The sequence below is a fragment of the Mesocricetus auratus genome, unplaced genomic scaffold (genome assembly GCF_017639785.1).
Source record: "Mesocricetus auratus isolate SY011 unplaced genomic scaffold, BCM_Maur_2.0 Super-Scaffold_100021, whole genome shotgun sequence".
NCBI lineage: Eukaryota > Metazoa > Chordata > Mammalia > Rodentia > Cricetidae > Mesocricetus > Mesocricetus auratus.
In genome coordinates this window covers 4,133,871-4,161,389 of record NW_024429202.1, presented here as the reverse complement: position 1 = coordinate 4,161,389, position 27,519 = coordinate 4,133,871, and the positions used below count along the sequence as shown (strand labels likewise).

Sequence of the window (27,519 nt, the reverse complement as noted above, 5' to 3'; positions counted from 1 at the left end):
ATCACAGCAATCATGAAATTGGTGTCAGATGGGCTGGTCCAGTTCCTCAAGCTGAGGATGGGAGGTAGTGGAGTTCTTTCCAGGAAGGAGAGGGTGCTTCGTGAGGCCCTTAAAAAAATGTGCCTCTCAAAGGCCAGGCTTCACCGTGAACCTCAACAGCCCTGGGCTGTGTTCCTGTAACCATAACAACAGGCTCATCCCAGCACTTCAGTCCTGGCCCTCTGAACTTAGCACACATAGACTATCTTCTGAATGCAGACTGTGACCCAAACATGGGAGTCCGAAAAAGATATGACCTGTGGCCCTGGAGGGATTTGCGTTTCACTGAAAAGGAGTGCCGTGTGCAGAGAAGGTGTCTGCTGGACGGTCAAGGGTGCGAGCCTAAGGAGCCTGGTGGAGGGAGGCTCTGGTCTGTGTGGACTCAGGGGAAGCTTTGGGTAGAGGTGACAGTTAGCTAGGGCTGATTCTTCAAAAATCAGCAGAGGTGTTGGATAAATAGAAGAGAAAGAGCCTCCGGGAGTGGGGTGAGGAGGAGAACAGCATTTTTTTAAATAAAAGAGTGCTGTCCTGGTGTGGTTCCCCGATGAGGGCCCACATGCAGGACATGTCTCAGAGAGTACGGCAGGAGTGTGCCACTCCCTACCCAAATCAGGCCTGGGCCTACTCTGCTCCATAAAGACTAGGGCCACTTCCTAACAAAGTCAGTCAGGCTTCTATGTCTGTTCCCCCCTCCTCTTTCCCCAGGGAACTAGCTTCTTAGAAATCATGTGACCAGCAGTCTGCTCATCTGACTGAAGAGCTCCTGTGTGTACCCCCTCACCCTCGCCTCCAGCCCCCAACCCTGAGCTGCAGCACTTCCTCCCTCGGCCTCTCCCCAACTCCCAAGCTGTACAAGCTAGCCCTACCGTCTCAGTAAACTGTCCTCCGAAGTCGTCTCCCGGGTCATTCATACCCAGCACTGGCGACCACTCTCCAGCTCCTCAGCATCCTGGGACTGCAGTGCACAGGTGCTGATCAGGGTCGGGCACTCACAGCCTGGCATGCACCAAGCCCTGGGTTCCTTTCCTAGCAGAAAGCGAGTGTGGTGGCACACGCCTGTAATGCAGTAATTGGTGGCACACGCCTGTAATGCAGTAATTGGTGGCACACGCCTGTAACGCAGTACTTGGTGGCACACGCCTGTAACACAGTAATTGGTGGCACACACCTGTAATGCAGTAATTGGTGGCACACACCTGTAATGCAGTAATTGGTGGCACACACCTATAAAAGTAGAGGCAGAGGGGTCAGGAGCACATGGCCGTCCTTGGTGATGTAGCACAAGCAAGGTCACCCTGAGCTACACTAGATCCTGTCTCAAAAGACAACGGCCTGCAGATGTATCCAAAACCTAGTTGTAACTGAGGTTTCCCTGAGGTTCCCAAGTCCACATCTGCATTGACCATTGCCTTGGAGGTTGCTCAGTGGGGAATTAGGTGCAAGAAGCCACCTGTATCCTTCAAGGGCCTCCTTTCCGAGGCCAGACTCCAGAATCTTTGCTGAGAACAGGGTTGGGGTATTAAAGCTGGACATAAACTGGGAACCTGCCACCATGGACTTTGGGGTGGAGCATATAACTAAGTACTCGCTAATGCCTAAGACCCTCTTCACCGGCCACAGGAAGTAAGGCTGTAGTGTTAAACAGGAGCTAGAGCTAAGAGGTTCTGTAGCTCTCGATCTGGACTCTAATTTGTGTTACGGAAGGCCTGGAAATTCAGAGAGAAATTCAATGACCCATAATGGGGCATACGGGCAAAACAGGAAGAGCTGTGCCACCAAGAGATGGCAGGAAGTAGATTCGCAGATGTACAGGCCTTCTGGGGCTTGGAGGCCTGGTTCTCATTTCCTCTGACCAGGCATTCCAGGCCCCACCCCCACCCCTGAGTCTGGTCTTCTCACAGGCACAGCCTCCTGCCACCTGTCTGGCCACAGTCCGTCTGCTGCAGGCCTCTGGGAGCCAAGGCCGGCTTTATGGTCTGAATAAAGTGGCAATGAAATTAATAGCATCCTGTTGATGTGACTAAAGCCATCCCCCTGTGTCTCCAAACAGGAATGAGAGAGGAGATGTCACTGGGATGCCAGGAGGCTTTTGAAATTTTCAAGAGGGACCACGCTGACAGTGTCACCATCGATGACAATAAGCAGATTCTGAAGCAGAGGTAAGATCCAGTCAGAGAGTAGCTGCCCACCCCACCCCCGAGGCTTCGGTAGGCCAGTCCCAGACTTCCTACTCTGGCCTTCTAACCCGCCAGCCTAATGTCTGCAAGAAAGGCTAATGTCACAGTTTCACATGTCCCTGTGTGCACCCTGTTACAATTGTCTCTCGTGCGTGAGCCTCACCATCCCAGTGCTACTGGGGTAAGCCCCTTGTAGGTCAGGGGTCTGTCTGCTACTGACAGCATTAGCTCTATGGACAAAGCTCACTTTGTATGTATTCTCACCAGCCAAGGACTCTTACAGATGCCTTTATAATCTTCAGGAGAAAATGAGTCAAGATGGCAAGCTGCTCAGTGGGTAAAGCGCTTGCTGTGTGAGCATGGGGACCTGAGTTCCAGTCACCAGCCCTGGGAAGAGAGAGAGAGAGAGAGAGAGAGAGAGAGAGAGAGAGACAGACAGACAGACAGACAGACAGACAGACAGACAGACAGACAGAGACAGAGAGAGACAGACACACAGACACACAGAGAGACACAGAGACAGACACATAGAGAGAGAGAGACAGAGAGACAGACAGAGAGACAGAGACAGACAGAGAGACTGAGAGACAGGCACAGAGAGAGAGACACACACAGAGAGACAGACTCACAGAGAGACAGACACAGAGAGAGACACAGAGACAGACAGACACACACACACACACACAGAGGGGGGTTCTCTGGGGCTTGATGGCCAATCAGCCAGTCTAGTCAGATAAATGAGTTCCATGTCCAGCATCTCAAAAACAAAATAGAAGACAATAGAATTGGCCTCTGATGTACACACACACACAAATTTTTAATGTATAGACCAAATTACACTCTTAGGTCCTCCAATATTTGGTAGAATCAAGACTTGGAGTAGATAAAGGCCTGAGGAGAGAGAGATCACGGTTTAAACATCGCTGCTGCAGGGAGGGTTGAGACTTGATGGGGAAGGGCCAAGGGACAACCCCAAACTGACAGCTGCTTCCCCAGGGTAGGGCACATCTCAGTGCTCCTCAGGGGTCCAGTAAGGCATCTCAGGTCCAGTAAGGCATCTCAGGTCCAGTAAGGCATCTCAGGTCCAGTAAGGCATCTCAGGTCCAGTAAGGCATCTCAGGTCCAGCACCCTGGGGAGCAATGCAGATCTGCGAGGTCCAGGGAAGTGTGTACACCTTGTGACCTGTAAATTATTTTCTTTTCAAGACAGAGTTTCTCTGTTTAGTTTTGTAGGCCAAGCTGGCCTTGAACTCACAGAGATCCACCTGCCTCTGCCTCCTGAGTGCTGGGAGGCTCTTGCTTGTGACCTGTCAATTCTATTTGGGGTAAATATCCCACCTGGGCTCCTAAGGGGGCATTTAGGAGAACTTTCGTGGCTTCTGCTTGTAGCTGGGGATAGTTGAACGTACTCTAGGTTCCGGTGCTGAGCAGCTGACAGGTAATATAGGACCCAGGGCAGCTTGGTACGCACCTGCTGCTTGCCTACACTGCTGGCATGACAGGTTCAATAGACACCCGGGATGTGTTGGAGCAGGCTACCTTCCTTGGGTGTCTGGAAACAAGATTGTCAACTAGATGACAGCTGCTGCCTCCTCCAAGAAAGCTCTCCACCAAGCCCAGAGGCTTCTTCGTCCATGCACAGTCATGACTTGCTAGTGAAATGATCCAGGGAGATACCAAACACAACCAAGCCTGGGTTCAACTCCCCAGACACTCATGTAACTAGGTGGGGCCTGAGCATCTGGATTCCACTAACAACCTGATTTGGAAACCACTGACTCATAGTGTTCAGCAACGTTGACCCCTAGGGCCTTGGAAGGAGGAGTCCCGTAAAAGAATTAATAGGAGCTGAGGTGGTTCTTCTGGTAAAATGCTTCCATGCAAGCCTGGGGATTTGAGTTCAACCCCAGACCCCACATTAATTAAAATAATAATAATGTGATGATTAAAGCTGAGTGCAGTGGGGTGTGTTCATAATAATGTACTTCATTTTTCCTTCTGTAAAATTCTCGTGGCTCCTGGCTGGTTTAGGCTTTTATCTGAGTCTGGACCTTTTTCTGATGGGGAAGTGGGTCATGGCCTGCAGGAGAGCATGTGTGGGTCTCTCGAAGCATATCCATACAGACAGCAGGGTTCTGACAACCTAAGCAGCCATCATGATTTTACTGGAAGCACATCGTGTTCACCCACAGTGGGCAGTACTGCCAATCTCCCATCATCCCCCTGGCCACCATGCAAAGACATTAACAAGAACAAGGCTCACAGGAAGCTCTCTGAAAAGAGGTCTGCCCAGCAACAATCCAACGAAAAGGCAGGAGACCAGCCCATTCTAAAAAGGAAATTCTGTATCTGTTAACGTTGATATAATTGAAGTCGTAGAGGAAGTGCTTCATGCCAAGAGGCGGTGGGTACCACCCGAGCCTCACCTTCTCTCTGGACCTACACGCTCATCCATTCCACAGAGCTTCTTCAGCTGGTAGATTACTGGCCCTGTCAGGCGGGGTCTCTGGAGGGACACAGAGAATACATATCACAAAGGGGAATTACTAGATTAGCTTACAGGATGCACTCTGGGGAGTCTGACAGCGGCCACCTGCACACCGAAGAGTCTGGGAATCCAGTTAACAAAGCCAGATAACTCAGCAGCCACAGTCCAAGCCCACAGCCTGGAGACCCCACAGAGTCACTGGTAGTGCGGCCATGTTGGGAGGCAGAGGCAGCTGGAGCAACGGGGGCGGGAGTCAGGGGCAGCCACACATGCTGTCTTTTCCCAGGGCGTCTTCAGACACAGGCCACCTGTTGGAAACCGGCGCCGGGTTGGAGAGAGGGTCTCCCCTCCTCATGTAATCCTCACAGACATACACAGAGGTGTGTCTGCTGGGTGATTCTAGACCCATCCACGTGCGTGCACGCATCCAGGCAACTCACACATGCAGGTGCCTACAACAGAGGAAATAACTTTTTATAAGAAACCAGTGTTCCACCAGAAGTCACAGAAATAAACCCCCAGCCTCTCAGAGGGGTGACTCCCGAGGCCCTGACATAGAAACACTCTTCAGGAAGTACTGATCTCTCCCAAACTTTTGCTCCGGCACTCCCCAGTGGTAGGGAGGGCCCACACCCTTAAGCGTGGGTCTCAGGAATTCTGAGAGACAGGAAGTCTGGGGTTCCAGCTGGCATTCGGTTTCCTCACCCTCCAGGAGCTCTCGGTTCTTCTAATAACCCTCAGCACCCAGGGCCCCATGCGCTGGTCTCCTGTCTAACTGCCCTTGTCTCACATGGTTGAGGGTGAGATGGGAATTGCCTGACACCAAACCAATCTCCTCTACAGCAGAGACAGTCATCCCTAATGGCAGGACTGTTGGTAGCCCAGAATCCTCTAGGATTCTCTCCAAGGGCACATGGGTGACCTGTGTGCCCCATGCCACCTAACAGGAGGCTTTCCGTTCCCTGTTCACTCATATGTTTCTAGCATGGACTCGCTAGCATGCTTGGGTGCTGCCCGGATCTGGGGTGGTTCAGCTGCCTGTATGTAATGAGAGAAGTCAGACGTGGCATTAGCAGAACACTTGCCCTTCGTTGGCCTTAAGTAGGTGTTTTTCCAATGGAAGGTAATTGTTATTCTTAACCACTCCATTTTCTAGGCATGAATCCTCTTCCTAATATATAATAATAGGGAGAGAGGCGGCCGACCCTGTGTTCCGTAAATACCAGGTCCCAGGCAAAGCACGGGGGAGCTTTCCCTTTGTGTCAAGCGTCTTACAAACTGAACCCTTCAGACACTGAGTCCCACTAAGTAACAAAAGAGGAAATGAACGGGGACAGGAACTGCAGTTGGAAATCAAGGCGTTAATAGCACGAGTTAAACCAAGAAAAGCACCCTTGGCTCAGTTGGATCCTTCCAGCATAGAATGGAACAGCAGTCTGTGTCAGCGGGATAAGTGGGCGGGAAAGTGGGCGGGGAAGTGGGCCGGGGAAGTGGGACGGGGAAGTCAGAGCCACCATCTGGAAATGCTACCGTGACAAATGGGAGCTCCCGGGTCCCATTAGACTTCAAGTTTAACCTTTATTATTTTTCCATTTGATTTTTATATTTACACTTTGTCTGCTGAACTGGAATTATAAGTGCTGAGAGCAGAGACTAGATTAGAATCTTCTCAGCACCCTCAGCTCTTAAAACGATGCTGGATACACACACACACTGCTGCTCGGAGAACTATTTTGTTTGAGAATGCCTATTTGAAATTGTCTTGGAGGACTCTTAGCAGCCAAGGAAACTGCTTAAGATTTGCTGTAGCCTTCTAGAAGTGCAGAGAGGTAGTTTAAAGTGCTGACTTCCTGGCTGTCAGCAGGAGACACCCAGACTCGGTTTGCATCACAATAAAACGGCCTCACAACCTGAGGCCTGGGGTCAGGTCCCCAACACTTACATAAGAAAGACTGGCTAAGTATGACTCAGGCTGCAACCCCAGCATAGAGGAGGCAGAGCCGGCCAGACCCCTGGAGCTCACCAGGCAGCAGCCAAACCCAATCTGGAGCTGCAGGTTCGGTAAGAGACTAAAATAAGTGAGTGAGGAAGACACTTGGCATAGACTTGTGGCCTCTACGTGCCCACTGTGCATGAGGATTCCTGAGGAGAAACTGTCCACGCAGGGAAGTTGACTGATTAAAAAGGTGGGAAGGCTGCAGGTGAGAGCAATTTGTAGCCTGACAAGGGTCATTCCTTACACCTCTGAGTGAGACCTACCCTCCTAATGGACAGATAAAAACCTTTGGAAAGTATTTATTAACGGAAAGCAAAACTACTCTCCACCAATGAGAGGGCCAAGACTCATCAGCATCTGATGGCTACGAGTTCTCTATGCAACTATAACCCACGTTTCTGATATTTCCACGAAGGTGGTTTTCAAATGCCTTACTTTATAGTTTTCTTTGTCCTGTTGCCATTTTTAAAAGTCCATAAGACTGCTTCCATGTTGGAACATAAAACCAGGGTAACTTAAATCTGTGTTTCCAAGCCACGATCACTCTTGGCTCCAGAGTAAACCATCTCTGGCCCTAAGCCAGAGCGATCACTGCGTGAGCTCCCTAGTGACTTGTGCGTGGGGAAGCAGGCGTGGGCTCCTTAGCCGTGTCACCCTGAGTGAACCCTGTCTTTAGACATCCGAAGGGCAAGGGAGGATTATCTCAAGAATTTCTCAGAAGTCACATCGGACTCTGCTTCAGTTATCCACGTCTGATGATGAGAAAGTCGACGGCAGCCCTGAAGCCCCAACACCCATCAGCAGGGACCTCTTCCATTACGCTGGTCTGTCAGCCTCTGCTGTCTGTGGTGCAACCCCAGCGCCTAGCTCAGCACACCCCACAAGGCTCCTGTCCTGTGGTGGTGAAGATCCTGTGTCCACACACGCCATGGGTGTCTGCTGATCTGATCAAGCCTGCGTTTTTCCAGGTGCACCGGCACTGACCCCTGCAAGGCGACAGGCCCTCACTGAGAAGACATAAAGACACCCTGACTATGAGGAAGCTTCATTCGGGAGCCGGGGTGGAGACCTTAGCCACCCAGCCTTGTAGGAACTCCCTGTCTGTCGTCCAGGCGTCACAGACACATGCAGAGCCGTCCCCACTTTCCACCCAGCCCTTGCTCCCCTCACAATAGGGTAGCTGAGCTTCTCTGAACGCTATAGATTTGGGGAGGTTGGACGGGGATGGGGAGAGAAGAGATCGTTGAATTAAGATGGACAGTAGAAAACGGGATCTGTGAGGTGGGAGGACTTAGCCTAACATGCTCTGTGTTAACATGTGTTTGGAAACTTCTAGAATAAAGAGTTTTCTAAAATTCTGTGTATCCTCAACATCAGGTCATTCCCAACTTATACAGGAAAGTGTTCTGGCTACTCACTACACATAGATAGACCCCTTCCTAGACAAACTCAAACACTGTGGTCATCGTTATCAAGATAGTACATGTACTATGTCTATGTATTGTGTAGGGTTTTTGTTTTTTTTGGTAGGGTTTTGCCACCCCTTCAATTTCATGACAGAAGGGAATGAGAGATCAACTGATATTTTATAAAGACGTGGAGCTCACCTTTGTTGTCATTGTGGCTGAACTTGGAATCCCTTAGGAGACACGCCTCCAAGTTTGTCTGTTGAGGCTGTTTCCAGAAAGGTTTAACGGAGGACGGAAGAAACCCTCCAACTGTGTGTGGCACCATCCCTCACACACACACCACGCCTCACACACACACCACGCCTCACACACACACCACGCCTCACACACTCACACCACACCTCGCACACCACGCCTCACACACCACGCCTCACACACACACCACGCCTCACACACTCACACCACACCTGCACACCACGCCTCACACACCACGCCTCACACACACACCACGCCTCACACACTCACACCACACTCGCACACCACGCCTCACACACCACACCTCACACACACACACGCCTCACACACCACACCTCACACACACACCACGCCTCACACACACACCACACCACACACACACCACACCTCACACACCACGCCTCACACACACACACCACACCTCACACACACACCACGCCTCACACACACACACACCTCACACACACACCACACCTCACACACCACGCCTCACACACACACACACTCACACACACACACACCACGCCTCACACACACCACGCCTCACACACACACCACGCCTCACACACACCATGCTTCACACGCACCACACCTCACGCACACACACCACGCCTCACACACACACCACGCTTCACACACACACCACGCCTCACACACACACCATGCCTCACACACACACCACGCCTCACACACCACGCCTCACACACCACACCTCACACACACACACCACGCCTCACACACCACGCCTCACACACACACCACGCCTCACACACACACCACACCTTACACACCACACCTCACACACACAGACCATGCCTCACACACACCACACCTCACACACCACGCCTCACACACACACCACGCCTCACACACACACCACACCTCACACACACAGACCACGCCTCACACACACACCATGCCTCACACACACACCACGCTCACACACCATGCCTCACACACACACCACGCCTACACACCATGCCTCACACACACAACGCCTCACACACCACACCTCACACACACAGACCACGCCTCACACACACACCACGCCTCACACACACCACGCTCACACACACACCACGCCTACACACCATGCCTCACACACCACGCCTCACACACCCCACGCCACACACACAACGCCACACACCACACCTCACACACACACACACCACGCCTCACACACACACCACGACTCACACACACACCACGACTCACACACACACCACGCCTCACACACACACCACGCCTCACACACACACCACGCCACACACCATGCCTCACACACACACACACCTCACACACCACGCTCACACACCACGCTCACACACACACCACGCCTCACACACACACATGCCTCACACACACACCACGCCTCACACACACCACGCTCACACACACACCACGCCACACACACAACGCTCACACACCACACCTCACACACACACCACGCCTCACACACACCACGCCTCACACACACACCACGCTCACACACACCATGCTTCACACGCACCACACCTCACACACACGCCTCACACACACACACACGCTCACACACAGACCACGCCACACACCACACCTCACACACACACACACCTCACACACACCACGCCTCACACACACACACTCACACACCACGCCTCACACACACACCACGCCTCACACACACACCACGCCTCACACACACCACGCCTCACACACACCACGCCTCACACACACCATGCCTCACACACACACCACGCCTCACACACACACCATGCCTCACACACACACCACGCCTCACACACACACCACGCCTCACACACACCACGCCTCACACACACACCACGCCTCACACACCACGCCTCACACACACACCTCACACACACCACACCTCACACACACACCACGCCTCACATACACACCACGCCTCACACACCACGCCTCACACACACACCACGCCTCACACACACCATGCCTCACACACACACCACGCCTCACACACACCATGCCTCACACACACACCATGCCTCACACACACCACGCCTCACACACACACCATGCCTCACACACACACCACGCCTCACACCACGCCTCACACACACCACGCCTCACACACACACACACACACACACCACGCCTCACACACACACACCACGCCTCACACACACATACACCACACACACACCACGCCTCACACACACACACCACGCCTCACACACACCACGCCTCACACACACCATGCCTCACACACACACCACGTCTCACACACACACCACGCCTCACACACACCACGCCTCACACACACACACCATGCCTCACACACACCACGCCTCACACACACACCACGCCTCACACACCACGCCTACACACACCATGCCTCACACACACCATGCCTCACACTCACCACGCCTCACACACACACCATGCCTCACACACACACCACGCCTCACACACACACACCATGCCTCACACACACACCACGCCTCACACACACACACCATGCCTCACACACACACCATGCCTCACACACACACCATGCCTCACACACACACACCACACACACACACCACACCTCACACACACACCACGCCTCACACACACACCATGCCTCACACACACCACGCCTCACATGCTACATAAAGATCAGTTAGGAGATGTAGAGGGCACACTGAGTGCCAGCACAGCCATCTCATGGACTAGCATTTACTCACCAAATATAAGAGTTCTAAAGATGTAGGGAGGAACTTATAATGCTAAGTGAAAAAATACCAGGGTATAAAATTCTATATATTATTTATATTATCATATATGTATATATGTACTTATGCATACATTATGACCTCACCTGTAAAATGAACTGCAGAAAAGACTAGACAGATCTGCATATCAGGATATATTTATTTCTGTTTGGGAGGGTTATTGTGTCTTTTTCTCTTAAAGTGTATTTTCAAAATCTGGTTTAATAGTCATCTGCAACAGGATGCAACAAACGTTTGTATAAAGGGTCAAATAGTAAAATGCTTTGCTCCACAAGCCACACAGTCCCTGTCACATCCTTTCCGCTCAGCTGCGGTAGCTTACAAGCCTCTGTAGATGAAGTGATGGTGAATGGGTGAATGCATTCCAGTAAACTTTACTCACGGAACCTGGTGAATGGGTGAATGCATTCCAGTAAACTTTACTCACGGAACCTGGTGAATGGGTGAATGCATTCCAATAAACTTTACTCACGGAACCTGGTGAATGGGTGAATGCATTCCAATAAACTTTACTCACGGAACCTGGTGAATGGGTGAATGCATTCCAGTAAACTTTACTCACGGAACCGGGAAGTAGCCCGGATTTGTTTCGTGACTGGTCATCAGTGCTGATTTCTGCTATACTACTGAATGTCCAGAAGTCCATGTTATTTCAGAATGTTTTCTTTGACTATGAGGCTGGCACGTGGTGATAGATCATGGCAGAGAAGGCTTACCTCCATGCTTCCTTCTGTACATAGATCACAGTGGAGAAGCCTTACCTCCATGCTTCCTCCTGTATCCTTGCACCATAAAGCATCATCGAATTTATTAATTAGCAAATGTATGAACAATTTTTTAATTACTGTTTTATATGTATGGGTGTTTTGCCTGCATGTAGTATGTGCAGCACATGTGTGCCGTGCCCCTAGGAGCCAGAGGGGCACTGGACCCCTAGAACTGGAGTTACAGACGGCTGTGAACCTCTGTGTGGGTGCTGGGGACTGAACTCAGGTCCTCTGGGAGTGCAGGCAGTGCTCTTAACCACCCAGCCATTGCTCTAACTGGAAACTTTATGTGAGGTGGACTGATATTTCACAGTAGGTGTAATCGTACAAATTTCATTTCTTACAAGATTATTTCAGTTTTCTTTTGTCCTCACCACATTCTTGAAGCCTCTTATCTCTTATTTTTCCAAACAACATAGGATGACTAGCAAAAACTATAAATTGTCTTTATTTCTTTTTCTCCTACAGATTTTCTGAAGCAAAGGCTCTGGGAGAAAGTATAAATGAAACAAGAAGTAAAATTGGTAAGCAGATGACATTCTGGAAGCTTCTTTCACCGTTTTCCAGTGGACTTTGGGTGGCGGTGTACCACAAAGTCTAGCTTACATGCCTGCCCAGGCATCCAGGCACATACCTCACTAAAAAAGGCACTTTTGTGTATGTCAGTCCTGAGCTGGTGCCGGGTATCTCACTGGTGGCTTACCCAGTGACAAAGTCTTAGTTCTTTCTCCGTGTGTGTTTCAGAAGAAACACCACCTGTCATGGTCATGTGATTGCAGCAGCGCTGTTTCATGTCTCAGGGTTGTGAAGCAGAGTCACACCACCAAACCTGGTGCTTTTTCATGTTCCCAGGGTTGTGAAGCAGAGTCACACCACCCAAACCTGGTGCTGGCCATTTTGGGACACTTGCACTTTCAAAAGCCCCATCTATAAACCCGAAGATGGGACACCAAAAAATGCACCTCTCCCAGCTGCCAAACCCCCACTTAGGTGAGCTTGCCTCGAAAAGCAACTGACAAATTTGAAAACACATGTGTCTCAAGTCTTTGTCAAAGCAGAAGGAAAATGTCTCTTACCCTTGACTTCAAGACACAACCAAGACCCATCTCCCTGACAGAGCGGCTTCACAGAGGGGACCCTGCTGCCTGTGTTGCAGAAAGCAACCGATGCCTGTTGGCCCCACCTCCCTCTCAGAAGCCACTTTGAATGCCTCCTCTGGCTTATTCTGCAGAGCATAGAAATTCAGGGTGGCCTCTACCCGTCTAAGTCAAGGAAACAGTTCCCATTTGTGTGTAGGACAGAGCTGTGGTAGCCAGGCCCTAAGTCACACCTGCTCGGAGTCCCTGAGTTCATCTGGAGCCCAGGAGCTTGGATGGTGTGATGGTTGCTTCTTATTTTCAGGTTGACACAATCTAATAACAACTCAAAACAGAGTCTCAGTGAGGAAGTGTCTAGAACAAGTTGGTCTGTGGATGTGTCTGGGGTGGGGCTTCTCTTGATCACATTAATGGGTATGGGAAGACCTAGTCCACCGTGGGTGGCACCATTCTCTAGGTTTAGGTCCTGGGCTGTGTAAGAAAATGAGCTAGGGAGTAAGTGTATTTGCTTTTGTCTCTCTCTGCTCTTGACTGTGGATGTGATGTGGCTGGTATTTTAAGTTCTTGCCACAGTGACTTCCTTCCATGATGAACTGTGATCTGGAATTGCAAGCTGAAATAAGCTCTTTCTCTCCTAAGTTGCTTTCTGTCAGGACATTTTTATCACAGCAACAGAAATGAAGCTATGATAGATGAGGAAACTGACTTGGCTGAAATTCAGCACGGCCTCCAACGGTGGAGGCAAACAACGGTGTGGAGTTGACAGCTCCTGCCTAGTGAAATAGTTCTCACCATAAGGCAGTCTTCGTAGAGTATCTCTGATGCTTCTCTGGCCTTGAACATTGTAGTAGTGATTACATTCCATGTCAGATCTTGTTACTGAATGTAAGAATGTAACAATACATCAATATTTCTACATCAAAAATGGTTTCAGAGCTTTGGTAAGTATTTCATTATAAACAATGTATGCATGCTAGGCCACCAATAACATGTATATACCAGATTCTTTCCTACGATATGGTGTGCAAATGTGTCTTTATAACAGGGAATATAGCAGTGGCCCAGCCTGTCCCAACTATCCCCATCAGATCCAGTTCACCCCCTTCTCAGAGCAGTCAAGGGATGAGGACTACACTTGACCTATCCAAATGGCTAGGTATTTGTGATTAATACAAAGAGAGTCCAGACATGCTGTCATAAGCCCTGGGGAAGTGAACATCAGGGTTTTATTTCCCAGAAAACAGTGAGTAGAATTGACATCAATGCCTAGATTTAAGCTTCCAGTAAGACCAAGAAAGCAGCCAGTTGAGAGGTATAAACAAAGCCACCACTACCTTTCAAACTCTTGATCCAAGAGGACCAAGGTGAGTGGACTGTGAGGACCCGGCCTGACTATTGAACAGCGCCCTTGTAGTGCCCAGCCACAGGAAAGAGTCATGTCACAGCATCATTGGCAGATGGCAGGTTAAGTTTAAAGAAGCTGGAGGGAAAATCTGAGCACATATGTAAAGTTTCTAAGAAGTAGGAGCAGAGCACAGATGGGCCATGTCACGGTGGGGGTGGTGGCGCTCCCTGCTCCCCACACTGCCACATCCCAGCTCCGGGCAAGCTTGGATGCCATGGAGTGTACTTGTAATTGGCCCACAGAGAGGAAACTACACATCAACAAACCCGTATGTCTAAAGTTCAAGTAGCCACTGTGTCCTTGGGCAATTCGTTTTCCCTGACATCGTGACCTACAGCTGTGTCTTGGGTTCCATCCTTAGAGGGTCCTGAGCACTTTCTATTTTACTGCTAGCCAAGTAATGCCTAATTTTTATGTTGTAAAACTTCCCTATTATTTCCTTTCCTTAAGAAGCCAACTAACTAGGTGGATAGCGATAGCCTGTGATAGAGAGGCAGCTCAGGGGCTAAGAGCACTTGCTGTGACTGCAAGAAGACCTGAGTCCAAATCCCCACACCCACAGACGATAGGATCCTGGGAACCTGCTGGCTGGCCACCTGAGCCAAGAGGTGAACCTCAAAAATGGTGTCCTGCAGGTTTAATGAGAGACTCTGCTTCAAAAAATAAGGTGGGAGGCTGTGAAGGAAGACCTGATGCATGACATGCTTCCCCATATACACACATGTGCAGGCATGATACACACACACACACACAGACACTCACATATACACACATGTGCAGGCATGATACACACACACTCATATATACACACACTCACATACACACACATTCACATTAACACACACACATACACACTCACACACTCACATATACACACACTCACATTCACACACACACTCACTCGCATACACACGTACACACACCAAACTCTTTTCACACGCTTCTTTTTTTGTCCTTTTAAAAAATTTGCTTACATCAGATTTGATCTTGAAACAAGTTGAAATCAAAATTTGGAGAAACAGCGAATTTAGAATCTCCCTGAAATATAACAGGTCTTTGTTTCGGGCAGGGTGGGGGTAAGGGGGTGGGGTGGGGCGTGGATGGTACTTCTGTGCACCTGTCCCACAGATCAGAGTAGTCAGCAACTTTTGGGCACATGGATTTTGTTTTAAACACTTTGTGTCCACTCTACTCCCATCCAGTCTGCCTCTAAAAATGCCACCGAGTTCAAAATCTTGGGATAGTAGACTGCCTTAGGGACCCCAGCCTGTCTGTCCTCACGTCTTGGAGCCCTGGCGTCTGTCTTTCTGCACCAGCGTGCCACCATTTTCTACATCGTCTTTGACAACAAAGGACAGCGAAGGGTTACACCCTGGCCAGGCCCGTCCTGTACCAGGCCAGGAACCAGCTGCCATAGTAGGCGGGTGAATCAGTTTGCCTGTAAATGGGGTGCCTGCTCCCCAGCCCCAGGTTCCTTTAAGTCAGGAAACTCAATGGGACTGACCTGGCAGGAGCAGGTCACTCACAAGCCTGTGATGCATTCAGATAATCAGAGGGAGGGCTGGGCTTGTGGCTCCCAGCACAGTGCTTCCCTGGTGTGGGACCGGCCCTCGATTCTCTCCTCGGCACTGAAAAGAGCGGAGAATGTAGCAGAAGGCGCAGTGGGCAAGAGTCAAACAAAAAATGTAGTCACCCAGGAAGCTAGCAACATGTTGCGCACATTTCTTCCCCTACTCCAGATCCCCGTGACTGTTCCCGTGTGCATTTGGGACCTGGGAAATCATCTTCCCTCTTCCTCTGCTGATCAGGGGGCGATTCTCCCCTGTCCTCCAGCTTTGGGTGTGTACTCTCTGTGAGCACGCTCTTGAGCTTCTCTCTTGGACCTTCCTCCTGCTCCTGCATGCTGGCTTCTATATTGCATCCCAGAGGAAATATAAAAATATCCAGCTCGCTTACATAGGTAGTAGTGACATGAGTTGAGTGTGTGCCTGCAAACACTTTTGCACGTGCTTGATTATGTGTGAGCATGCTGTGGCACACATGTGGGGGTCAGAGGACGATTGTGCAGTCTGCCTCTCCACCACCTGGGCCCCAGGCCTGAACTCGCGCCCTCTGACTTGGCAGCAGGCCCCTTTAACCATCTCGCTGGCCCAAAGTTAGGCTCTCAGTCTCTTGGTTCTCAGAGAAATTGCCCTGCCACTGCCCCTTTGTTGCCCACAATATTAACCAGTCTTTATGTGGAGTTAGAGCTGTTACTTTACACAGCTGCATCGATGGGTCATTTCTTTGATGGTTTCTTCCATGGTTTTGCACCTAGGAAAGGTCATTTTTACTAATAACAGGGGACTTCATTGCTGAGTATCTGTTTAATACTTGTCTGAGCATTCTTACAGTTTTTTAGAGTTAACATTTTTCTCATTGAATTCGTTTAGGATTTACTGTGGAATATGACATAAGCTGAGACTCGAAGTAGTCTATCTTTGAAATAACCAATTTTCCCGATAGCGCTTCCGTTAATGAAAGTCTTAAAGTAAAATGTCTCTTCTCCTAAGAAAACACTTCCAGGTCTTTCAATGGGAGGTTGATGTGTTTTAATCTCATGGTAACAGAGCCCTGACCTGATTGTTTCCATTCTCATATTTTGGAAATAACCATCATCTAGATACCAGAAAAAAGCCCTCAGTAAAGTGTCAACTGCTTGTCAACCAGGCAGCCATGGGGACAGTGGCTTCCCTGAGTGGGTGGGCCCTCTGAGCTTGGCACTCTCCTAAGGGAAACCGGCTGTCTTTAAATGCAGGTGCACAGCTTGGCTCAGCTTCCTCACTCGCCCTGGAAGAATTGGTGTGGAGGGCAGGGGTATCCCACTGTCTTCTGTTGACTGGAGGAGGGAATGATAGCAGCTAGGAGCAGGGGAAGGGCGTTCATAATGCTAAACCGGAAGTCACTGCATGTAGCAGAGGACTTGCTGAGTTCCTTCTCATCCACCCTGAAAACTGATGAATCTTTAGCTGAAGGGCGCCTGGTAGCTTCCAAAAGAGAAAACAGCCAGGGCCGAGATACTTCTCCTCAGGTGGCCGCCAATCCACTCGTGGTGGAAACAGCCTCAGTTCCCTACGGACTTCACTCTGTCACATGATCCTCTAGACCAGCCCCAACCTCTCATCCAGTGTCTACACGACAGCTGATTGCAACCTGCTCAAAACATGCAAGTGGCTCAGCGCGCACCTTCATTTAAAAAGCAGAGACGCTGTCCACACATGCAGCCTGATCCCAGTCAGTTTGTGTGTGTGGGGAAAACAGTGTAGCCCCAGGCTATGCCTGAGTGAGCCTCACAGGGTGGCCAGAGGCAGGAGTACCATGAAGACATCCTAAAGTCTGGAACTGTCTGGCAGTCTGTGGAGTAAACAAGGGAGACTGCCCTCACCATGTGTGCCTTAGGACAGACTCAGAGCAGAGTCAGAGGGACCGCGTCCCAGCCACAGGCATCATGGCTGACTTCGGTGCTGCTGTCCTGATTCCCTGGGTGCAGATGAAGACGTGTGCAGCTAGGAGGGAGCAGATCAGTCAGAAGGCAGGAAAAGTCACAACCGAGGAGAAAGCGTGACTGACACTGACGTCACGCTCACAGGGTGACTGATGCTCACAGGGTGACTGACGCTCACAGGGTGAGGGGTGGGGGGTGCATACCGTCTCCAGGTTCCAGCTGATAGAAAAGGAGCCGGTGAGAGGGAAAAGCCTTACCATCTTTCCCAGCAGGAAGAGAATAAAGGAAAGGCAGAGCCTGATGGAAGGAGGGGGACAGAGTCCTCCACAGGGGAAGGCTCTCCCTGCCAGAGGCCGGGAGGTTAGAAGGTTACAGGTGCTTTCAGGAGGTTAGCGTTTGTCTGTGAGTTGCAGAGCGATTCACAAGTGCGCCATTCATGCAGCACTTCAGACCTTTCCTTATCAGTGAGGGCTTTGTACAGGATCCCCAGTGCATCCCTGAGATTATGCATAGTACTGGACCAGACCAGACCACGCGTTAGGGTCAGGGTCAGGGTTAGGGTTAGCTGTGTCCTGTGTGTGTGTATAACAAGCTTTTTCCTGTGCATGTGCATGTGTGTATTTATACATATATATGATCTTCTGTTAGTTAATGTATAAATTAAGTACATTTCAAGATTAATAAGAACTAGTAATAAGCCCGGCGGTGGTAGCACACGCCTTTAATCTCAGCACTCGGGAGGCTGAGGCAGGCAGATCTCTGTGAGTTCGAGACCAGCCTGGTCTACAAGAGCTAGTTGCAGGATAGCCTCCAAAGCCACAGAGAAACCCTGTCTTGGGGGAGAAGAAAGAAGAACCAAAAGACAAAACAAAACAAAACAAAAACAAGAACTAGTAATACAATAAAGTCATTTAAACAATATATTTTAATAAGAATTATGTGGGAGCCGGGCGTTGGTGGTGCACGCCTTTAATCCCAGCACTCGGGAGGCAGAGGCAGGCAGATCTCTGTGAGTTCGAGGCCAGGCTGGACCGACAGCCTCCAAAACAATACAGAGAAACCCTGTCTCGTAAAACCAGAAAAAAAAAAAGAATTATGTGAATGAGGTTTGTCCTTTTATTGGAAAAAGACTTTATGGTGTTGTAGCAATCCATATCTTTTGACTTTCACTGGTTTTCTATTTTTGTCATACTCAGGTGGCCAGGACGGTACCCTTGCCCACTGAGCCCACACACACACCCACCCCTTGGATAACTATTGTGCTGTGTTCTGCTAAACAGCCAATAAAGGCATGCCAAGCTGATACTGGAAACCCCCTGACAAGTGACTGGAGTATAGAGTTAACTCCTCAGCAAGCGCTGGTGTGCCTGATAAGTGACTGGAGTATAGCAAGCGCTGGTGTGCCTGAGCACTCCCTGAGGTTAGAAGGCAAATGCAAACAATGAAGGAGCACGTAGAGACAAGGATATTGTGTGCATATCTGAGATTGTCAAAGAATAATGAAAGATACTCTGTTTTTAAAAGGTTTTGGCAGGCAGATCTCTGTGAGTTTGAGACTAGCCTGGTCTACAGAGCAAGTTCCAGGACAGCCAGGGCTACACAGAGAAACCCTGTCTTGAAAAACCAAACCAAATAATATTTTGGTCAGTTGGTATAGAATTGGGGGCTGTTCCAACCACCCCCAACTGCCAAGTTGAATAAAAAAAAATCAGACTCCTAACACCCCAGCCTGCCCTAAGAAATCAGGCAGTAGTCTGTGTAAAATGTTCTTGATTTCCTGTGTCAGTCTCCGATGACTTTGTGGGAGGCTGTATCAACTGTGTACTGCGGGATGCTTCTTCACCCAAGGAGGCTGAAGAGCAGAGACAAAGCCTTCAAGCCCCGTGGATGGACTATGTGCAGCATGCGGATGGCTGGGTTTGTCATGCCCCTCTCCATTGGCTGCCTGTCCACCATGCTCCCCTAACCCATGCTCTTTATCTGTGTCTCCAGGGACCATGTCCCAATGAGTCACCACATCTAACCATGGTAGCCCCCAGCCCCCACAGCTCAGCTACGCCAGCAAGGAGGAAGGACAGGAAGCAAGTGGGGGATTGATGGGGCAGCCTGGCACTGTTAGGAATGAGGTGCTTCCTCCCCAGGCCCTCCATTCCATCATCTGCAGCTGTAGCTTACCTGTCACCCGGCCCTTGTATCAGCATGGTTGGTGGTTTCCTGACAGCCAGGTGGCGAACGTCAATCCCACAAGATACCCCCACATTGTTAAATAGCACCCCCACTAAAGACCATTGGCATTATTCTGATGACCCATGGAAAACAGATTCCAGTGGTTTCTGTAGGACAGAAAGCCATTACGTCAAGCATATTCTGTCCAAAAAAAAACTGCATCCTAGGCTGCTGCACAGCATTCTTAATAGAAGTCAGCATGTTCCTCACTGATACTCATAGTGAATATTCTGAATATCCACCGTGAAGGAGGCAGACAGATCTGTCCCCAGAGACACTCAGCTCAAAACTCCATAGAGCAGGGGAGGCTGGGATGACTCATGACACCCCCTGCCCCCCAGCCCCTCCATCAACCCAGCACGGTCCCTGTTCCTCACCATGCACACACTCCTAACAAGAGCAACTTCAGGTTGAACCCCTTAGAATAACGAACAATCCTGAGATTCCTTGGACACGTCTCTGGCCTCCTGATGCTGACTGATCTGGATCAGGTGTGTTGGTTTTGGACCCCACGAGGCCTGGCCAGCGTGGCCAGTAGAGAGTGGTCTGCAAAATATTAGCTTTTGATATTTTTTAAGAAGGGTGAAAAAGAACACATTTAAGCAGATTTCATTTCTTCAGCATTTTGTGAGTTGGGGTTGGCATGAGTTGGGAATGTAATCATCTGGACCGTGTCTGAAAGAATGCTTGGCCTTCCCCAGCCTCACGGCCTGATTGCCCCAGTAAGCCACCCTGCTCTTGTTCCTGGAGGGGTGACAGCTCTGAAGGAAATTTCTCCCAATGGCTCCCACATGTCTCAGACCTCGACAGCCCACAACAGCCAGAATGACCTTCCTTTTGTTCCTACTGGCTTTGCCCCTGGAAATTAGTTCACTCATCGCAAAATAAGTCCCCAGATGGTTCCTGGGAGGCCCTTCCCCGAAAATATCCAGGGGTTTGTGCCCAGAGTCCTTCTTCACTGGCTTCCACATTTACCTCCATGCTGCAGGGGCTGCCACCTGCTGGGTACACTGGTCTCTGGTGGTAACATTGCTGGTGGTCACTTCAAGGATCAAAGACCTAATAATGTCTGTCCCTGGCCACCACATCTGATGAGGCCAAGCAGACTTCCCAAACGCTTGCATATCGTGAGATGCTCCCAGAGAGTGGCATGGGACTCATGGCGGGCTGTCACAGTGTGACATCATTGCTTTGTCCTTGGGGCCCTGCCTGATCTCAGCCGGGTGTGTCTCACTGACACTGGATCGGGGGCCCAACCCCTATCAGCATATCCATTTATCCATTCTCTCCTTGACCCTGGACGTGTAGCCCAGGCAAGATGGTGCATAAGTTATTTCCAAAACTATGGACTCAGCCAGGCAGGGTGATGCATGCCTTAAATCCCAGCACTCAGGAGGCAGAAGCAGGAGGATCCCTGTCCCTTCAAAGCCAGCCTGGTCTATACAGATAGTTCCGGGCCAGCTCCAGCTAGGGCTACATAATAAGGCCGTGCCTTTAAAATAAAATAAAAAAAAAAGCAAAATCAGCTTCATCCTATTCAGGGTGTTCCTTAGCGAGGCCAGGTTGCCATGGGTCATTGTTCGTGTGCAGCTTGTTGAGTTTTTCTGTTGTTGTGACTGCTTCACACAGATGCAAAGTGAGACCAGGATCAGGCCTGTGCAGCCCACTCATCCACTCTGCCCCCTTTGGTCCTCAAGCGCAGAAACAACTGTGTTGACAGCAGCAGGCCTCCGCATTAAAATGGTGCCCAGAGTAGCAAGAGCGGAGCAGACATGAGTGAACACTGGTGAAGGCTTAGAGAGAAGGCGGCGAGGTGGCAGGGGCTGCAAAATTTATGTCCTGCAGCTAGTGAGCCAGAAAGGTGTTCGTTGCCTTTTGTGTAGAGGCAGCCTGGAGGCAGGATTTCTTCTACTTTGGGGCACTTCCAGTCTGTTTTTTTTCTCTCTCTCTTTTAAAGTCTTCAACTAATTTGATTAGGCTCACACAGCCAGTTAAGGAAAGTAATCAGTTTTACTCAAAGCCTCTCTCTCTTCTCTCTCTCTCTCTTTCTCTATGTCTCTCTCTCTCTGTCTCTCTGTCTCTCTCTCTCTCTCTCTCTCTCGTGTATGTGTGTGTGTCTCTCTCTCATGTGTGTGTGTGTGTGTGTGTGTGCGTGTGCGTGTGCGGGTGTGCATGCTCATTTGGGTGCACATGTATACATGCTTGTGTGGAGACCAGAGGTCTGTGTTGGGTGTCTTTCTCGGTGGCTTTCCACCTTTTATTTTTTACGTGGTCTCTAACTGAGCTTGGAGCTCACTGATTTATGAAGGCTGTCTGACCAGTGAGCCCCGGTGACTCCTCTGTCCCCACATACCTCTTTATCCCTGGGCTTCAGGCACACTGCCACACACCCAGCTTCTGCAGGCGTGCTGGGGATCCAAACCCCAGTCCTCATGTTTGCACAGCAGGCTTATCCTTGTTGAGCCATCTCACCAGCCCCCAAGTCTAATGGAGACAAGTTGGATGAAGCACCTGGGTAGCAAAATCCAGCCCCGTCTACACATCAGAGCCGCCATTGAAACCTCAAGGGCAGGCATAGCTATCTAGGGGTAGGTTGCCGGCAGGGAGAATCTTTTTATTGCCTTGCTGCCATCTGTGCTTCTGAACTTAGAATCGGGAACCACTTACCTAAGTCCTGCCTCAAAGCACCTGTGCTAGCTAGAGTTCCCTCTTAGACTCTCCCCCAGGAAATGGTGGCTGTTTACTGAGCATGTGCAGACCTTAAGAGGTTTACTAGAGTGGCTATCTCAAACATGGCTGTGTTTGCCTCAGAGACTCCCCTGGAGTAATCTGGACTCGGGGAGTGACACCTGTGTCCCCTACAGACAGCTGCTGGGCCCTAGGAGTGACAGCTACATCTCTTAGCTCACTCAATCGCTCACTCCTTCAGAGATGGGGGTCTCACTGTATGGCCAGAGCTGGCCCTGAATGTACACAGTCCTAGCTCAGCTTCCCTGCGTCCTGGATTTGCAGGCAGGTGTCACCATATCTGACTCCACAACTTACAATTCTTAAGTGCAGTTGCTCATCTGTCTCTAGCCATAAAGGAACAGTACTTCCCTGTGTCATAAAAATTCATAATTAAGGAATAAGTGTGTATATGAAAGACAAGATTGAGTCTGCAAGTAAATCTAAGAAGACGCCCAAAATGTTTGCAAATTTACTGAAAGAAAATCATAAAGCCAGTACACTAAAGAACTGTAATAATGAGGCTGAGAGCATGGCTTCTTGGTAGAGTACTTGCTTGAGGCCCTGGGTTCCATCCCAAACACAGACGAACACACACACACACACACACACATACACACACACACACACACACACGCACGCACGCACGCACGCACACACAAGCAGTATTTCATTCATCATTGATTTGTCCTAATTGGTTCTCAGCACAGAGCTCATGAGTCTCCACCATCTCTCTGTACCATGGCAGTTTCTCTCTCTACTGCGTCTGCTTTTCTTCCTGCTCAGCAGGGGCTGTCCTCCTGGTGTCAGCCCTTGGAGTTTCCACTTCCCAGAGACCAGGACTCGAGCCGCGTCCTCCCTTACACACTTCTCCACTTCCGGTGGGTGAGCATAAAGTAGCTCTGGGCTGTGTGTGGCGAGCTCCCCCTTAATTTCCCCCTCTCTCCCAGCTGCACTGCAGACTGCCCCCCCAAGTTCTGTGTCTGCATTGCCTCTTAGTTATAACCCTAGCTCTCTGATTCCTTATTGTTCCACAAGCGACCAGGCAAGACCCAGTGGGCCTGGCTCTGAAAAAAGAGCCGCACATGCCACAGTCGCATGCAGGCAGAATTCTCGTTGAAAAATGGAGACACCACTTCCTGAGGTCTGGCTCCTGCAGCATGGCCGCTAGACCCATCTCCACCTCCCCTCCCTTCTCCCCTCCTTTGGAAACCTTTAGCAGAACCAGGTAAGTCTGTTCTCTGAAAGGAAGTGACAGACTGGGGGTCAGAATCACCACAGGTTCCGGAAACAGGGCCATTAACCACCAGCATTTCAAGCAAGCTTATTAAAAAGCCATTTGCTTCCAATTATAGAAATCAATCATATTTGACTATAAAGGACTGTGAAAAGACCCCATTACTAATGAAAGTGACAGAGAGCTGTAGGGTAAGTCATCAGAAGGCAGAGAGGCTTCGCAAATGAGAGCTGAATTGGAACCCTGATTTGGACCACTGTGAGGCTATAATGAGGTTGCCCTCCCTAGGGGATGGAGGCATTTCAGGGAAGCCTGCAGGGCTCAAGATATCGTGTTCATTTAGGCCTGAGAGCTGCCTCCTTCAAGAATGGGGGTGGGGGGCACTCGATTCAAAGGTCACACCTTATTGTAACAGAATCGAGGCCTAGGGCATCTGAGCCTCTCCTGAGATCCCTGTTTCTACTGCTGCCATTACCAGGACTACAGCTTACTACGCACAGAACATTCGAGACAGTGTTGACTACTCTGTTTGCTTTTTCGAATTCTGCAGCAACCTTGAAAAATCGGCGTGAACGTGTGCATGGGGGCGCATGTGTGGAGAGGCGGAGGAAACTCTCAGCCGTCATAGCCTGGGTGCCATACACCTGTTTTACAAAAGAGCATCTCTCGTCGGTGTAATCCTCACAAATCGGCTAGGCTGGCTGGCCAGGGAGACTCCATGGTCCAGCTGTCTGCACCTTCCTAGCATTGAGATTAAAAGCATGCGCCATGCCTTATTTGCTTGTTTACATGGGTCCTCATGCTTGCAAGACATATGCTTTAAATTCACCAACAAAAGTGTTAAAGCCAGTATAGTAAAGAACTGTAGCAACAGGATTATGTGTGGCTCAGTGGTAGAGCACTTGCCTAGAATTCACGTGGCCCCAGCGCGACACACACACACACACACACACACACAGATACACACACACCACACACACACACCATACCACACACACACACAGAGATGCACACACACCACACCACACACACACACCACACACACACACACACACACACACACACACACACACACACGTGCTCTAACAGTATTTATTCATTATCTCCCCAGCCTCCTGTAACCCTGTTTTAATGAAGAAACTCAAAGGAATTAAGTAGCCAAAGATGCAGGTAGCAAGTGTCCATTACCAATACTAATTCACCTGTGCCCAGAGCCCACATCCCTTCCATCATTCCTTCTGGGCCCAGCCCTAGCTCTGCAGGTGTCTAGGTCTCCTCCACTGCTCAGCTGTCTCTGAAAGCCGGCTCTGTTCCTCTGGATTTGCACCCCCACTGCAATCTCCCAGTTTCTCACTGGCTCCTGCCCTTATGCTCAGCCCTCATTAGCTCCCACAGATTACTTACCCAGGCTGCCCTCATATATCCCAATCACTTGATAAGCAATGGCAGACACAGAGCCAAGGGCCTCTCAGAGGCTTCCAAAGGAAGCAGCTGGACCATGCAGTACACGGCAGTGGACTCCGAGAGATTCTTTTCATAAATCATTTTTAAAGATATATTTATTTTTGTGTCTTGCCTGCATGTGTGTATGTGAATTGAGTGCATGCCATGCCCACATGTCAGAAGAAGGTATCAGATAGCCTGGAACCTAAGTTGCAAGCCATTGTGAGCCCTCGTGTGCATGCTGACAGCAACAAGCACTCTTACTGCAAGCTGTCTCTCCAGCTCCACGGGAGACTTTCAAACCTGGAAATCGATCCCATTTCTATTCTGTCTTGTGCCCAGGCTCTTCATAGAGAGAACAGTTCTCAGACGCACATGAGCGTCATTCTGGTAATGGCAATTGGTTCACAGACCCCCGCTGACCTGACCCAGGGTGGCTTCTTCCTTCTGGCTTTTTGTAAGCACTGGTTAACAGAAAATGAATAGAATCAAACCTTAACTTACAGTGGAAGAGTGTGGTGTGTATTAAACTGACAGTTTTCAAGTGTTAATACACATTTTTAAAACTAGATCCTTTTGTACCGGGGGCAGAGATGAGTAAGAAGCCCCAGAAGCAGGATGAACTGAAAATCCTGGCAGTGTGTCTCCGGCTGACAAAGACAATGGCTTGGTGGAAACAGATGAGGCCAAGCCTGCTCAGCACAATATGACAGGCGATGATGAAGACATCTACAGTGACTCAGAAGCCAAAGATGTCCTGACTCCAGATACCTTAGCTAAGACACAGGCTGCTGCTGAAGGCTAGGAGCCCAAATGTCAGATTCAGGAATAAGAATACAGTGAAAGGAAGAGCCAAAAAAGAAGCAACAGTATGAAATGAAAGGAAGTTTCAGTAGAACAAAGGACTGAAACTTAAGTTAGCTGGACAGTTCATTTCAGCAGATCTGTATGAGGAAGAGGAAGAAATGTCAGAGGCTGCAGATTGAGACAGCAGGGATAGTGAAGGGTCAAATTAAGGACCTACAAGTGAGGACAGCAAAACAAATCACAAGGTGCATAAAACAAACGTGCCCAACATTGTAGTCATTTGTCAAATACAAACCTTGTTGCTACAATACAGTAACAATGTAAAACTAGATGCTTTTGCAAAAATCAAACATGTGAGTGCTTAGGGTTGATTTTAGACCCCTCTCCTGAGCTCTGCCCTCTGCCTCCACAGTTAGTGAGGAACTTCTATAGCTTCCAGTGTGAATACAGGGGCACTAGAAACAGTGCCTGGCCCGCTTACACTGGAGTTGAAGCTTGGATGTCCCCAGGCACCCCAGCGAATGCCCCCTGCTCGATTCTTGAGGATGTATGGAAGTCAGAGGCCACCACCCAGGCCTGCCCTTGGCCCAAACAGCACCCGTGACATCCAAAAACAACTTGGTAACCTCTATCTGTGCCCCCACTAGGGCAGTCCCTGGAAGTTGCCTATTCCCCTCTTTAGATAGACCTTATAACCATCTACTGTGACATCTTTTGTGTGGGGTGAGGAACACCAACACAACCGAAGTCCTTTGCCTCCAGGAATCTTAGTGTTGACTAACTCATGCTGAGCAGAAAAATCCCTCCTTCCTCCCACAGCCACTCCACGTCTGTTCCAGCTTTTAACAAATGCTTCTGTTACTTAATCCTCTGACTAAGTGTTTGGATAGTCACACATAGGAGAGTGGTGATGTCAGGAAGCAGCTCGACTTAATGAAATGTATGCCAACGCCAAATGCACAAGAACGTGCCGCCTGTGTGAGCTGATGATTGTGTGGGTAGCCCCAGGGAACACCCCACAGAAAAAGAAAGTCACAGCTTAATTGGGTCTTTTTCAAAAAAACAAATAAACGAGAGCACTGTCCACACCGTGTCATTGTGCAGTGTTCAGATGATAAACAAGGAGCTGTCTCAGGAGCCCAGACTGCTGTCTGGTGTCTTCATCCTAGGCTGAGGACCTCATCACTTACAGGCAAGAGCCTTCCCCTTGCAGCACAGCCAAGG

The 27,519-nt window shown here is 49.8% G+C and overlaps 1 protein-coding gene across 1 annotated transcript in view; it reads left to right on the top strand.

Moving 5' to 3' along the window:
- Kif6 (kinesin family member 6) overlaps nt 1–27,519 on the top strand; it is a 290,945-nt gene that overhangs the window by 212,374 nt on the left and 51,052 nt on the right. Inside the window, exons 14-15 of the mRNA XM_040729501.1 lie at nt 2,090–2,198; nt 12,338–12,393. Coding sequence (XP_040585435.1) covers nt 2,090–2,198; nt 12,338–12,393 — 165 coding nt within the window. The remainder of the gene's footprint in view (nt 1–2,089; nt 2,199–12,337; nt 12,394–27,519) is intronic.